The sequence below is a fragment of the Polistes dominula genome, unplaced genomic scaffold (genome assembly GCF_049000335.1).
Source record: "Polistes dominula isolate Pdom_NZ unplaced genomic scaffold, Pdom_raw_medaka contig_16, whole genome shotgun sequence".
Taxonomy (NCBI): domain Eukaryota; kingdom Metazoa; phylum Arthropoda; class Insecta; order Hymenoptera; family Vespidae; genus Polistes; species Polistes dominula.
The window spans coordinates 6,881,208-6,897,023 of NW_028301040.1; the positions used below are offsets into that span (position 1 = coordinate 6,881,208).

The 15,816-nt window shown below is 29.1% G+C and overlaps 1 protein-coding gene and 1 non-coding gene across 3 annotated transcripts; both read left to right on the top strand.

Annotated features, from left to right (window-relative positions):
* Nucleotides 1-507: 507 nt before the first annotated feature.
* On the top strand, nt 508-15,801 carry LOC107070563 (UDP-glycosyltransferase family 301 member D1). 2 transcript variants are annotated; one of them, XM_089174701.1, is made up of 10 exons: nt 508-1,134; nt 1,949-2,019; nt 2,105-2,203; nt 3,263-3,402; nt 3,986-4,299; nt 6,785-7,004; nt 9,460-9,679; nt 9,974-13,374; nt 13,486-13,686; nt 15,380-15,801. In XM_089174701.1, exons 1-8 carry the CDS (start codon nt 946-948, stop codon nt 10,263-10,265), a joined length of 1,545 nt encoding a protein of 514 aa, XP_089030827.1. In that variant the 5' UTR covers nt 508-945; the 3' UTR covers nt 10,266-13,374; nt 13,486-13,686; nt 15,380-15,801. The 2 variants fall into 2 exon arrangements, with proteins under 2 accessions (XP_089030827.1, XP_015184366.1); XM_015328880.2 differs by having other exon boundaries at nt 9,974-13,686.
* Nucleotides 12,318-12,391, top strand: TRNAI-AAU (transfer RNA isoleucine (anticodon AAU)). The gene has a single exon. It is a non-coding gene; the product is annotated as a tRNA-Ile (tRNA).
* Nucleotides 15,802-15,816: the final 15 nt, after the last annotated feature.

Below are 15,816 nucleotides of genomic sequence, written 5' to 3' on the forward strand. Positions count from 1 at the left end.
TAATGGTACTATGTCAGGTAATCCGTCTACACTTTCTTGAAATCAGGTCGTTCCGAGTGAAAACGATCACTTTTATTTTTAGTTACGTTTCTGATTTTCTTTCAAGATTAATTAGCTTTCAATTCTTAAAGGACAGCTTTTGATAAAAGAATTTGAAAAAAATATATCTATATATATTATACAATATATAATAATCATCTTGATATGATTTTATAAAAATTCAATATTTATTTAAATTACTTTTTATATTGATAAGTTACAAGATTATTTTACTACGAAAATAAATCAATTTTATAAAGAATATTTTTTACAGAGAACATTAGAAAACTCTAAAAATGATTATAGTATATATACATTTATAAAAATAGCTTATAAGTATATAAAGACAGTATTATCAATATCAAGGCCTCTTCTAATCGATAAGAAAACGACTTCGATGAAATTCTCATTAGCTTTGAATAGCACCCTTTGTCTTTAGAGTTACATACAGAAATATCTGTCACGTGTCAGACGAGTCTTGAATTATTTCTTTCTTACGTGAAACTAAGAAAAGAAAGAAGAAGAAGAAGAAGGAAGAAGAAGAAGAATAAAGGAAAAAAATAGAGAAGAAGAGAGAAAGAGAGAGAGAGAGCTATGAACTGGCCAATGAGAAAGTCGTTCACTTATTTACCGTGGCACCAAGCAAACTGATCGTGAAACGTGCTCTGAATTGTTCATACAAGCTCATACCGAACTCCTTTTCTCCTTTCTCTTCTTCTTTCTCTTCTTCTTTTCCTTTAACTACTCGATTCTCTTTTGGTGTTTAGAGCAATTTTAAAAAAGCTCAAAAACTTGTTCCAAATTGTTTAGAACGTTTAATACGATCGTTGCCTAAACCATTAGTGTGTTCCCTTTCATCGTTCAAAAAAATAATCGTCGTAGAGAAGAATATCGAAATAGTACAAAATGAACATTATTCTGATACCCTCAATAATTCTCATATTTTGCGAGTGGAGTTTCCTAGTCGATGGATTTCGCATTCTAGGCATTTGTCCTAGTACAAGTTATAGTCATCAACAACCATTCCAAGCACTGATGCAGGCACTGGCAATGCGTGGTCACAATGTTACTGTCATTTCAACGATACCATTAAAGGTATGTCCATTTTACACTTCATGTATACTGCATAGATAGATATCTATGACCATAATAATCATAAACAATACCTATTTATAATTCTCACAAAGTTACAGTAATTAATCATATATTCAACTATTACTGATACGGCAATTCTACACATTATGTGTATTAAATAGATATCTGTAACTATAATAACCATAAATAACATATCAAATTCGGGAAACGTCGAATTTCAAATTATTCCAAAGACGACATCTTTCATTCAGATAAAAGCCGAGTCAAGTGGATTGCGAAGAACGCTTCAAACTAGTTCATAACGGCATTTTAATAATTCAATAATTTTGTAGAACTCGGTCGAAAAAAGTTCGGGAAATATTTCAAATAGACATCCGACTCTTTTTCCTACCTCATCTACGTTTTCTCTTTCTCTTATTCCACTTTTTATTTTTTCTTCTCTCTCCCTTTCTTTCTCTCTCTCTCTCTTTTTCTTTCTTGCTCTTACTTCGTACGCTCCTTTAGATCTATTCCTTCACCACATTTTCTCTCTCTCTCTCTCTCTTTCTAAACTTGAGCTCAAAGTTACGCAAACTTTGTTCACCTTCAATTTACTCTTACTAACATTTCTCTTTGCTAAATGTGTCCTCTCGTGCTCTGATAGTACCTCGTTCTTTCCTTTTCTTCTTCTTCTTTTTTTTCCCCTTTCTTTTTCTCTCTTTCTCTTTCTCTCTCTTCTCTCGAATCGGTGATAAATTATACCCGTTAGCGTGAACGAAAAGAATAAAATGAAACAATCTTTTGTTATACTATAATGTAATATTGTTTTCTTTAGAAAAGTATACCAAATTACGAGGATGTTGATCTCTCGTTCACATATCGTAAAAATGATTGCACTAAACTTAGGTGAGTCATCAGAATTAGAATATTGTTTTAAATTATAGATAAATTAAATTGTTATTTTTTGTTTCTTTGCTTTTCCTTTTCACAGACATATGAATCCTTACGAGATTTTAATGAAAAATATGAAAGAAGCTAACGATCTTTGTGCTGAGCAGCTCTTCAGTGATCAAATTATGGAATTACTTAAGTAATTTAAATCAGTTGTGTCTTTTTACTCTCCCTTTTACGGGTTCGATACATTCTTCTACTAACACCTTCTCATAATATACAATAATTAGTATATTGTTCCCTTTAGAAATTTAAAGTGAACTAGTAATCAAAAGTAGTTTGGTCGTTCACATTTAAATTAATTATATTCTTTCTTCAAATGTATGATTCTTTAAATTGTTCTTTTTTTTTTATAAATAGTAACAATTTAATCTATTTTGAAATATCTTAAAAAATGAATTACATATTTAAATAGGGATATTTTTTGTATACATAGTATAATATGATAACATTGTATTCACTGTATCGCGTAGCCAGACACTACTACATACATACAAATATTTATCTAATGCTTGTATATTCACCTAACGTTATCGAAAGAAATTCTATCCGCACGGGCAAGCTGGCGAAATCTTTCAGAGACATGGCTGAAACGTGAGAGAAAACTTTTCCCCACTGTCTTCGACGCGTTTTTCCTGTACTTTTAAAAAAGTTGTCCTGACCTGTAAAATCTCTCTTTCTTTCCCTCTCTTTCTTTCTCTCCCTCTTTTTTCTTTTTTTCTTTTTTTTTTTCTTTCTTCTACTCGTTCTTATTTTCTGTAGAGAATTTAGTTACCATAATATGTGAACACGCTTATGTGATTTTACGGATGCTAGTACATAATATTTATACATATTAAAACAAAATGTATTATATATGATAACGATTAATTGGATTTAGGAACAAATTTACATTTTAATCAATATGAATATAAAAAAGAATCACTAAAATCAATCGACTTAGGGATTGTTAGTAAAATGGATGGGTGACCTGTTCGGAGAAATAAAATACAAAAACCGTGTACTTTGAATTCTAGAGGGGCGTACCTCTTTGATAGTGTTAAATAGGTGTTAAAAGGTATTCGTAAAGAAATGACTTGAATCCGTAATAGGTAAAGTAAAAAGACACAAAATAATTACATTAAATAGTATGATTTATATGTGAAAAAAATATATTAAAAACAGTTTAAAATTTGTAACAAGTTTCAATATGTTTTAGAAAAAGAAAAACATTCGATGCAATTATAATCGAACAATTATGGTTTCATTGCTATTACTCTCTAGTGAAGCACTATAACTTTCCCGTACTAATTGGATTTTTAAGTGTTGGAAATCTTCCATATGTCATGGATTCGATTGGTAAGATATTTGTAGGTATCCAACTAAAAAAGCACAATTTTGCCGATAAAGGCAATTATTTAAGAAATCCAAGTATCCTAATAGGAAGGACGAGCATAAACGTGACTATGGTGTTCGTTGAATTTTGTGCTTTCTAGCATTCCCAAACGAACGTCGTTACCTAACTCGGAAATTGACGTAAATTGTCGATAAAACAGAAAGTGCGAGCAATCGTTGGAAGGTCGAAAACCTTCTAGAAAACGGATAGATTGCTTGGTAGTGCTTTAACTTGTATCAGACTAGAAATAAAAGAGAAAGAAAACGGAAATACGAAAGGGTCAATGTGTCTTGCTTTATCTTCGTTTCTATCGGAATTTCTCTGGGGGGTCATCTTCTAATATATTAATAAAATAAATCCATTTATTGCAATATATAAAAAATAATCAATAAACCATGGTTATAAATAAAACGATTTTGACTATATATTTATTCTTATGACATATTAAATATATGTTTTTAAAAAATAATAGTAGCATATATCAAGTTTATAGACACAGATCGCGAGAATGTCAATCCTAGTAGATCGTATTCTCGTTACTTTCAGGAAATCCGGACGATCCAATGTTGAATCCCGATATGGCTTACCCCTTCACAAATCGAATGAGCATGGACGAGAGAATTTGGAATATATTATATACAAGCTGGACCAGGTTCTATTATAGGTACTGGCATTTGCCAAGAGCACAACAGATAGCTGACAAGCTCGTACCGGATACGCCACTTTACGACATAGACAGAAACTTTAGCTTGATTATATTAGGCAATAATCACGTTCTTGGTTATCCAAAGCCTCTATTACCAAATGTGATCGAAGTCCATAGTCTTCAAATCAATGAACAAACTCAATCTTTATCTAAGGTATTTCATTCAATTTTATTCCTTATACTATTTTTTTGTAATAAATAAACAAATATCGAACAAAGATAGTTATGCCATCTATTTGTTTAAATGAAAATGTTATTTAAAAAATAATACAACTATTTATAAACGTGTATTTATACAAAGAAACTACGTATTTTATTTAAATACATATTTCTTTTATCGTTACACGATTTAAAAATCAAGCTTACAAAACAAATCTTTAATAGAATACAATCAAACATTGTAGAAAAATGTAAAAGATATTTTATGAAAATATTTCTCTGATTATAATAATAATAATAATTTTTTAATAAATAAAACAATGTATCTCTATCATACGCAATTTTCAACAAATGATAGATAATCCTCTTTCGTATTGTAAAATGCGATTAACGGCCAAATCGTCGCTGAATAGCCGCGTTTGATTATAAAAGTAAAAAAACGGAATTAAAATAATCCCTTTATATCGAAAAGAAAAAAACGTAAAATTACGTGCCATAGAAGTCAAAAAATTGTTAACCGCTTAAATTATTATTTTGAATAATACTATAATCATCAACGCCATTATTATTATTAAAATTTGTGCAGGACATATTTTTCAAATTTTCTACCTTTATAAATTCGAATCAATTGTTTACGGCACATCATTCCAATTTGATCAATTAAAAAATTATCACTTTTTTTCGATCCTTTTCTTTTTTTTTATTGCAATTACGATTTTAATAAACGTAAATATCGCCAATTTAAAGGATATTCACGATAAAATCAATTAATTGGCTACCCTTGTAAATATAGAAAGCCAAGAGATTCATTTACGATAAGAATTAATTTTTCAAAGTAACATATAATACTTTATATTACGATTAATCGAGATAACAACATTAACGAAATATTATTCGAAATTTACTCGTACCACGATGCGGTACATTAGCAATAATTATTCATTCCGTTCTGTCCAATCGTTTAACATTCATTCATATACATATATACATATAAATATATAAATAGCTTTAAATAAATTATATGGTTAATAAGGATATCGATTAAACTATTTTTCATTTGATTTCATTTAATTCTATAGAACAATATAAAAGAATCACAATATATATATATATATATATATATATATATATATATATATATATATATATATATATATATATCACATGTGACATATATGTGATATATATATATCACGTTGTGATATATATATACACGTTGTTTGTCTGCAATGAACTCTTAAACTACTGAACCGATTTTAATTAAATTTTGCACACTGTGTGTAGTTTCATCTAGCTTGAAAGATAGGATAGTTTATATCTCAATTTTTAATCGCAATATTATTTTATTGAGAATTATTTATTTATTAACAAAGAGTCATGATTATCTCTGTTATAAGGTAATTCGTTGACTTAAAGACGTGTGTATCGGACTGATTGTGAGCCACAACAACGCGTGGTGGAGCACCCCTAGTATATATATGTATGTTGACTTAATGACATTTTATAAAAAAAAGAAAACTGTAGAAAAATTATAACATTAATTGTTGTAAATTAAATTGAAAATAATTAACCTTTAACATACTAATTTTCAAATATCTTTCTATATCAAGAATATAGTAAGTACATAGGTAACTATTGATTATCATGTCATACGATTCAACTTACGTATAAATATATCTGTATAGATATATAAGCTCTAGAGTATAACAGGCTGAAACGTTGGCCAAAATTCATCAGCATAGTCCCTTGAAGCGATCACCTATATCTCCTACGAGTCCATGGTTATACCAAACGACAAAATTGTGCGTCGCAGGAGCATGATTTCTCTCGGGGATAATACGTAGTCGTTCTCACAGGTGACTACTGTTGGGGAAAGTTTACCTAGGGCTCAACATTGCGATGCGAAAGTAAGGGTCATTGCTGTTTACCGGTCCTCATTCCATCCTTACCCATGGGAACGAAAAACGAAACATTTTACCGAAGAACATTTCCGCATACCCGCATTTACTTTACTTCAAACTATAACAACTATTAGGAAACAACAAAATTTTATCCAATTTTATTTTCAATCGAGATACATAAATACATAATACATGGCATAATTATAAAGTTGTAATATATTTCTGACAATTTACTTTTTCATGCAATGGTTTAGAAAAAATTATAATAATATTAATATTAATTATATTAATTAATACTTAAGGTAGTCTATAATAACTATTATCATCTTGAATATTTTTGATATTTTTTACTAAATAGAGAGAATTTGTTCTGAAATTACTCAAATGAATTAAATTATTAAATCTCAAAGTGATCAATAGCTGCTATTTTTTTTTTTTTTTTTTTTTTTTTTATAAAACTTTACGATTTGTTGGCATGAATTAAATCAATTGCCTTCTTCAATCTATCACTGAAAATTGATCAAAGTCAGAACATATTCATAGATTGTGCAGAACCATCGATGATTTTTCTTTTTTCAGGATATTCGTGAATTTTTGGATGGCGCCGTAAACGGAGCTATTTATTTTTCTCTCGGTTCGAATCTGCAAACTCACCAGCTACCCAGTGACCCTTTGAAGGCATTGTGCAACGCCTTGGGGTCGCTCAAGCAAAGAGTTCTATGGAAAGATGTCGGAGACATGGCTATTCAGTCGAGCAACATCAAATTTGTGAAGTGGGTTCCACAACAAGCAGTTCTTGGTATGGCTAGTGTTACCATTTCTTTTTCTTTTTCTTCTTTTTCTTCTTATCCAGTTAAAGGCTAAACTTTGATCAACTACTTTTCCGATATATAATTTTTTATATATTTATTTAGACACAATATACTTAACATTACTTAACACTTTACCGACCGGCAGTCGATTAATCGACTTTTTGTTCTCAGCGCTTACCTATAAATATTGTTTAGTACTAATATCATTAAAATAAAAGATTTTATTAAATTTGGTTATCCTATAATAATACAAAGCGTACAATTTTACCAAAGCATAAGTAAAGGTCATATATTCCTGCGCGACAGTCTAAGCCGAAACCGAGCCGGAGTCTCGAACGATATGCGGCTGAGTGGCCGGTGAGAAGGGCATAGGATTCTCGATTCGCTACAAATCGGTAAAGTGTCAATTATGAGTAATTTAAACTTTCGGCATTCTATTTATTGGCGAATTCAATAGATAATTATTATAAAATTACATTTATAAATGATATTTAGATAAATTTATTTAATTGCGAGTTAAATTCAAATTAGTTCTTTTACTTTTGGTGAATAAAAATGGGGAAAATCATACGTCAATTTAATTTTCAAAGTAGACGATAATTAACAGGGCCCAGTATTTATAATTCTAAAGTTAATAACGTGTATAGGGAAAGGGAAAAACGTTTTGAGCTTCGTAAAGGGCCGAATTTAATGGCGGCACTCTTAGGTTCTCTTGCTTTCAGCGTCTTTAACGAAGTTGCATCCGACTTCGTACGATACCTTTCATTTACAAGAGGCGTTAATTTTCTTTACTCAACGCGGAATGCTCACTTTAAACATTAACCGTCAAACGATTCGAACGTAATTACTTGGAAGATGGCGTTCGCATCTTACACGGCACTTAACAGACAATAGAAAATTTCCCTTTTATAGGAAATTACTTTGAAAGAAGCGTCCTTCTCACGCTATAGTTTTCTTTACCCACAAAACTCTTTCTCTCTTTCTCTCTCTCTCTCTCTCTCTCTCTCTCTTTCTTTCTCTCCCTCTCTCTCTCTCTCTATTTTTCTTTTTCTATCTTACTTTTATGGAATGGTTTCTGCCAGAAACGATTACTAGAACCGATAATTCGTACGAACTCCTTCGAATTGAATAGTTCAATTTCAAGATCTCGTTTTTGCTACTTTTCCATTCGTTCTCAAAGTAAATACTAATAGTGATCTAAAGTTACGAGAGAAAGGAACCGCTTCTAAATAATATATACATCTATATAGACAGTGTACTTATGCATAAGATGTCTTCAGATATGTGTTTTCCAAAATAGGATTCATTTATACTATTATATGAATATAAGATGAACAAATCTGATTGTATAGAATATCAACAAATTTTCTTAACAATAAATTAGTTTGACATTTATGAGAAAAGTAGAAATAAAATGATAATTACTTATAGACACCCAGTAGATTTATCCGATTAGTTTTATCGATCTTATTCGATTTTCATTCGATTGGAAAAAAAGTGGAGGTATCAAAGATACGTTCGTTCTTTTCGAATATCTTTTATCGACCAAGTCAATGTAACGCAAGTCGATGGCCGATAATACATCCAAGTTATCCAGTTTCAAAACTAAGAGCGTAAGTATTCGGTTTTGCGAAACGGTCTTCGGGACTTCCTTGAATCTTCCTTTGGCTCTCGAAGTCTTTAGTATCGTGCGACTGAACTTTCAACTCGAAGTAACTCTTTCTAAAGCTTTAGAATGGCTTTAAATTTCGATCTGTTTGAAATTTATGAAATCTGATGGTAAAAGTACGAGATATATCTACTCTCTTTCTCTCTTTATCTATCTATCTTTTTTTATTTCCTATTTTTTACGATTTTATTATATATTTTATATAGATACTGTGTTGCAACCTTTAAGTTGAACTTTTTATTTAATATGTTATAAATATCTTTACCTTCAATATTTTCGATGTATTTTTCATCATTTTTAAGTAGCGTACTATTGTATAGCTTTTAATTTTAACTCTATACAGTAACATACTATATAACATTATGGATATGTAGTACAACTACTTTACATTAGATTGAACTAGATCAAACTATCTGTTTATCTTTCTTCTCATCCTATCTTATATGCAAACCAATGAGCTTCGCATGTTACACATCTTACCTTCTTCTTTATCTATATAAATTTGTTATTTTACAGATATTCATTTTCCTATATCTTGATTTCTTTATTTAAAATTTTTTTATTATATATCTTATACTTGAAAGTTTACTATTTTATGAAGAAGAAATTATCGTAGTACATATAGATAGAACCAAAATGGAAATTTTGAACCTCTGATATCGGTTCGTTCTTTTTGTCCAACTTCATCCTCTCAACATCTTCTTGTGGTCGTTTGAACGTTTGGGTAAATGTTTGAAAGCAAACTATCGACAAAGCGTTACTTTCACTTGCAGCACATCCAAAGGTGATGGCCTACATGATGCAGGGCGGTCTGCAGTCATTGCAGGAAGCTGTGCATCATTCTGTACCTCTGATAGCCATGCCTTTCTTTGGCGATCAACTTTTCAATGCTAGGAAAATTCTTGATGCTGGCATCGGGCTTACTTTGAACGTTGACACCATGACGGAAGAATTGATCGTACGAACTATCACAGAAGTTGTGCAGAATAAAACGTAAGACTATCAAAATTTAGATTTTATTCATTGAATAGTTAAGATAACCATTTGGGATAGATAATAATAGAATAATAATAATTATTATACGATATATTATTAACTGTTATAATAATTATTACTTATATACATAACACGTGCAATGAGGATGATTTTAATGATGATGCTAATTGTGATAATAGTCATATGACGATGATTCAAATGATGAGATTGATGGAACCTAATATTACTTTAATAATTTAAGGCTTTATTACACATTAGAACGTTAATAATATATATAGTGTTTCCTTGCAGATACTTACACAATATTAAACAAATATCGGCCATTTTAAAGGATGAACTAGTACGTCCAATGGAGAAGGCAATTTGGAATGTTGAACACGTTCTGAAGTTTCCTAATTCTAAACACTTGCGCTATCACGCTCGGGATATGTCATGGATCGATTATTATTCGACGATACTACTGATCCTTCTAATTCTCATGATTTTAATATTCATCACTGGTGCGTGCTTTATTGTTCTTGGAAAAGCTGTAAGAAGTTATTTGCATCTTTATATAGAACACAGTAAATCCAAAAAGGAATGATATCAATATGAACAAAATGTGTTTTAATGATAAAACAAGGAATAATAAATTATAAACTGATAGATATTATTTTAATTTTTTTACTCATTCGAAATTGAGCCAACTATTTAAATCACACACGAGATTCCATTGCACGTTCTCAAGATAAATTCGATAGAACGGTAGCATTATTTATTGAATAAAGTGTCAACCACATTTCCATATTTAATATAAAAAAATTTACGATATAACGATACTGTCGTGTCTCTGTATACATACAAAATGTCCCAACGAGAAACGTTCACCTGGATTAGTATGAAATCTAGTGATTTTTCTATAAAATTCGAGATAGATATATTTTGTTTTCAAAAGGGGAGAGATCCTTGTCATAATTTACCTACTTTTAAACTAACCCCCTTCAAAATCCTAAATGGCTAAAAGAATTAAGTGACATACCATTTGAAATAATACTTAAATCTCCTTACAATGGTACTATTCTTGTAATATAAATTATGGTTTCGTAGAAAATGAATTTCTAAGTTTCAAATACAATAAAATATAAATTTAATTTAAAAATTAATCTTATTTTATTTTCAAAATGCTTATATGATCTTTAATGTCGCGGATCTTTCGTCATGTGGTAATAAAATTTTCGTTTAATAATTGAACATTTTGCTATTCTAACATATTCTCGTTATTTTGGATGATTTCAACAGACCAACATAGTTCTCAAGTAAATTAAAATATGATTTTTTAGTCAAATTATTTCTATAAGAAAAGGTGACTAATAATAAATGTCACCCTATTAGTTGCAATAGAACTTCTGCAGTGCATAATTGAAGAATACTGCTGAATAATAGCAAAAGTGCAGAATAGTTTTTAATGTACCATTCTGATAAAAATTTTATCAAAGCATTAAAAAAATACAAATTATTTTCATAATTAAATTTGTATTTCACATTATATTCAAACATAGAAACCCTTTTTTTTTTTAACTCGAATGTACCATTTTTTGGTAATAAAGATTGTTGACCAATTGATTTTATCAACCGAGATAAAGGCTTACTGACGACTGCTAAGCAAACAAGTTAGAAATTTATAATATCGGCGGACGAAAAGAAAGAAACCATTGTATAGAAATACTACTGCGTAAATTTTTATAATTATTTTTATTATTATTATTATTATTATTATTATTATTATTTTTATGAACTTTGATACTTCAATAGAAAAACAATATATTTAGTTGAATTCTTAAGATCATTTTATCTTTTATTGACGATATTATTAGTACCATAAATCGATAAGAGTATAAGGAGATTATGGATCTACAAGTTTTCATATGTATGCAATTTAATCGTTTTTTGATTTTATTTCATGCAAGTCAAAGATATTAAAAATATAAAAATATATAAAAAATTAACTAAATCAATTAAGGTATAAATGTATATAATTTTAAATTGTTTCCATCTTAAATACACTATATCAATAATTTTCAAAATAAAAATCTAGTAAACCTAACAATGTATGATATCAATTTACACTCGCTATATAAATTTAATTAACAAATTTATTTCCGTTATTTTTTTTCAAATATATTTTACATCATCTTAAGATTGGCTTAAGCATTTTATTTACTAAGAGATAACTTTCTAATCATTCTTGCTCGAAATTGCTCTCGATTAGACAATATACGGAAGAAATAAAATATTTAATATGCGTTTAACCTCTTTTAACCTATGAAACACGACCAAGTCAAAGTCTAGTCATACATTAATTTAACTTAAAGCTGATTGATCTTGTCGATTACTTCACAATGATATGAACAAATGTACTGAATACAAAGTGCAATGATTAAAATGCGATTGCATCTTCAATTGAAATTGCAGAATCATTAAATGATTTGACTATAAATATATTCTACATTGTAATTATTATCATTAGTTTCTTGTAATCTTTATATATTATTATTAATATATATATAATACAAACACACACAAATTTTTTATATTATTTTAGTAAATAAATTTTACTTTGTACTTATAAAATTAATAAAACAACGTATTGATATCTGGCCCATTAGCTCAGTTGGTTAGAGCGTCGTGCTAATAACGCGAAGGTCGCGGGTTCGATCCCCTCATGGGCCACATATTTTTTTTCAATTTTTTTCCCTTGTATAATATATATAGTCGTTTATAAGTTTATAATATTAATAATATTATTCTTAATTATTAATCAAAATTAATCTAATAAAATATTTTTCTCTTTAATTGATATCATACACATGATTTATGTCTAAGATAATGAATAAGACTTTATTCATATACATATAAAAGTAATTTATATCTTTCAATTTGCTTAAAAACAAATATTCACTAAAAATAACATCTGATTTTGTTTGGAAGTAAAAATACAGTTCTTGTCGTAAATCAAGTCAAAATTTCTAAAAAAAAAAAAAAGATAGTTTAAATATTTAAACTGTTTTTTCGTGACGTCAAACAAATTGTAAAAACAAAATCAATATAATTATGCATTTTCTAGAAGTCATGTAAACGATTAACTTTCCTCGAATACCACTAAAAGTCACGGTCATTTCCTACGAATCGGTATTTCCTTGTGTATACATATCAGCGCATGCGACAACACCTTGGAAAAGAATCATGCAATGATATTGATTACGAGTCAACACGTCTACACATTACAATAATTATAATAATACAAGGATTTCTATTTGTTTTTTCGATATTATTTAAATTGCTTTAAAAATACAAAAAATAAATTTTAATCGTACAGACACGTCATTTCTTGAATTTTCAGGGCTGTACATTGCTCTTCACCTACCATCGTTGATTTTAAAGCGTGTTGCACCTTCTACGTTTCTATAAGCGTATTGTATACGGTGTGCTAAATAAAAATTTCACTAACAATTTACGTAACAAATGTTATTCATTCAATTTGTTCTAATTAACGATCAAAAATTTCTTAATAGTATATAATACATGCTATCAAGAATTAAAATTAATTTTTAATTTTTATTAACATGTAATGCATTGAAGTAAACCACTTTTTATTAATCCTTCTATGCATAGGATAATAAAAAAACAATAAAAAGTTTCAATCAGAAAATTGCGTAAGTGGATTTTTCAATCAGTAGTCAACTATGCACTTTGTATTCAATTAATGATTAATTGCTGTATGATTTTAAATTGTTGTTAACACCCTATATGCATTGCGACTAAAGGTACATCAAGCTACAACCTTCCTAGAAAGTATCGATCGTTTTAGCAAGTTGAGCTTTCTTTGGTCCGCGTTGACGTCATTCGAAGAATATGATTGGTTAAAGCTCAAGCTAAAGTTTTCCTATTGGTTGACGGACCGGTATAAGCGATGCTTTCACGGTAACCGGCTTCAGTTGTGTTGTTACTCACTCACTGTACACTTGGTAAGTACCTTTCAACAAAAAATTGTCAATTAGTAATTTAATGATAAAACACTTAAGAAAAAACACAAGAACAAAACAATTATATAAGTTTGCATTTGTATTTTGACAAAACTAAAAATTCGAGTTCGTTGTGATAATAAAAACTATATTATAATATTTTTACAATTGATTTTTACAAAAAGTGGATATAGAAAAATATTTTGTTCTCTTTAGAATTCGATAATAAAATAAAAACAAAGTAAAGTATATAAAATACTAGGAATAGGAAGGTGATACAAAAGAGACCTTGGAGTCATAAGCATTCTCACCTTTTGCCATATCTAAATAATGTAACGTAACAAAGGAATCGATGTTTTAACGTCTCATTTCGTTTCTACCTATAATTACGCGAACCTTTTGTGTAAAGCCAATACACATATATACACTCGTGCACATTAACATTGGTAAGAATTTGTTCTCATGTCAAAGTCTATCGATCGTTCAATGACTTCATATAAAAAATACAAAAAATTAGAATTTAATGATAATACTAGAACAATGAAATTATTTCTATCATCGTTTGATAAATATTTAAAAATTGTATCTTTATGAAATTCCAATGAAGCTGCAGTGCATATGCGCGAACGCACCGAAAGACCGCATCGATTTGTTAGGAATAGACAGAGAGAGAGAGAGAGAGAGAGAGAGAGAAAAGAGAGAGACAAAAACAAAGAGAAAGAGAAAGATTGCACAATATGAAAGAAATTCTGTTGAAAATATCATAACGTATGAAGGTATCGAAATTTTGTACACAAAATCAGGGAATAGTTTGACAATGTGAACTTACAATTAGATTATATAACTTTGATTTAAATTATTTAAAAATAAACAAAGTATAATATCTCCTATCATATCGGTTAAGTTTGCGGAATATATAATATTTAGAATTTAGTTAATTCATCATAAATCTAATTTGAATCTAGTAATTGTATAGTGATTTGGTTGATTGCCTCATTTCTGTTAACATTTCCGGCAACAGCAAATATCTAATCAATATAATCGTAACATGTCACAGTTGTTTTATTCTTATGCGCAAGGATAGATCAGAGACTGCGCGTAACGCGAAGGCTTTCTATTAGCGTTAGAAAGGACTAACGTTGAATATTCAAATAATATATCTCAAGGATTTCTATTGATTCTCGTTAGAGGTTAGAAGTTTACTAGCTACTGAGATTTTATTGTGTTTAAGTTGTATGTAAATATGTTTTTATTGTCTCGATATTTAATCGTTACTATATATTACCCTAATTTAATAAATTTAAATTTTTATTTAATATTATTTAAATTTGCAATTAATTAATAATTTAATGATAATTTTTTCAACCTTTGATCGATCATCAGACTGATTATCTATCAAATCGCGAACTTTGACTCGATTAATAAATAATATTTACACACTTGTACGATAATAACAGATAATTAAATGTTTCACCTGTTCGATAAGTCATCAATTTGTTATCTTTTTCAATTATTTATAAATCGATCAATATGTCTAGATAAAAAAAAATGTTCTTATTATAAGAAGAATGAATCAAAAATAAAACATTTATATGGATGATATAAAAGGATGACAAGAGTTCATACAAATTTATATCCGAAAATGCTTTATTAAAAAGTACATGATTATAATAAAAATTTTGTTTTGTTTATACAGGAGAATAGTATGTATAAAGTACTTAACAACAAGGAAATCAAACACGAGTGTTCGCGGTCGGGAGGACTGCATGCATATCCTGATCATTTTAGGGAACCTAAAGAGTCATATCTTTAAAAATCCAATCCCAATTCCCCATTCATGAACATTTGAAGTTTCTTGTCCTCTGGTAGGACCAACTTGTATATAGTGTACATAAGATCGCTTGTCTAATTAAAATTCAAACCTGACGAGTCGAATTGCTACGAAGGAAAATAATTGAAAAGTCGTCACGCGGGTTAAAAAACAAACAACATTTAAAAAAAAGCAAAGTGTGAACAATCGCACAAGAGTCTTTATCACGCTGTAACAAAGCACGAAACAAGTAAAAAAATTAATTCAATCTATATCCCATTTATTCCTACCCATCATCCACATTTTCCTACTTACCTTTTGGT

Coding starts and splice junctions, on each gene's coding strand:
- LOC107070563 (XM_015328880.2), top strand. CDS start 946: ATGAACATTATTCTGATACCCTCAATAATTCTCATATTTTGCGAGTGG. Junction 2,020..2,104: donor AATGATTGCACTAAACTTAG/GTGAGTCATCAG, acceptor TCCTTTTCACAG/ACATATGAATCCTTACGAGA. Junction 7,005..9,459: donor TCCACAACAAGCAGTTCTTG/GTATGGCTAGTG, acceptor TTTCACTTGCAG/CACATCCAAAGGTGATGGCC.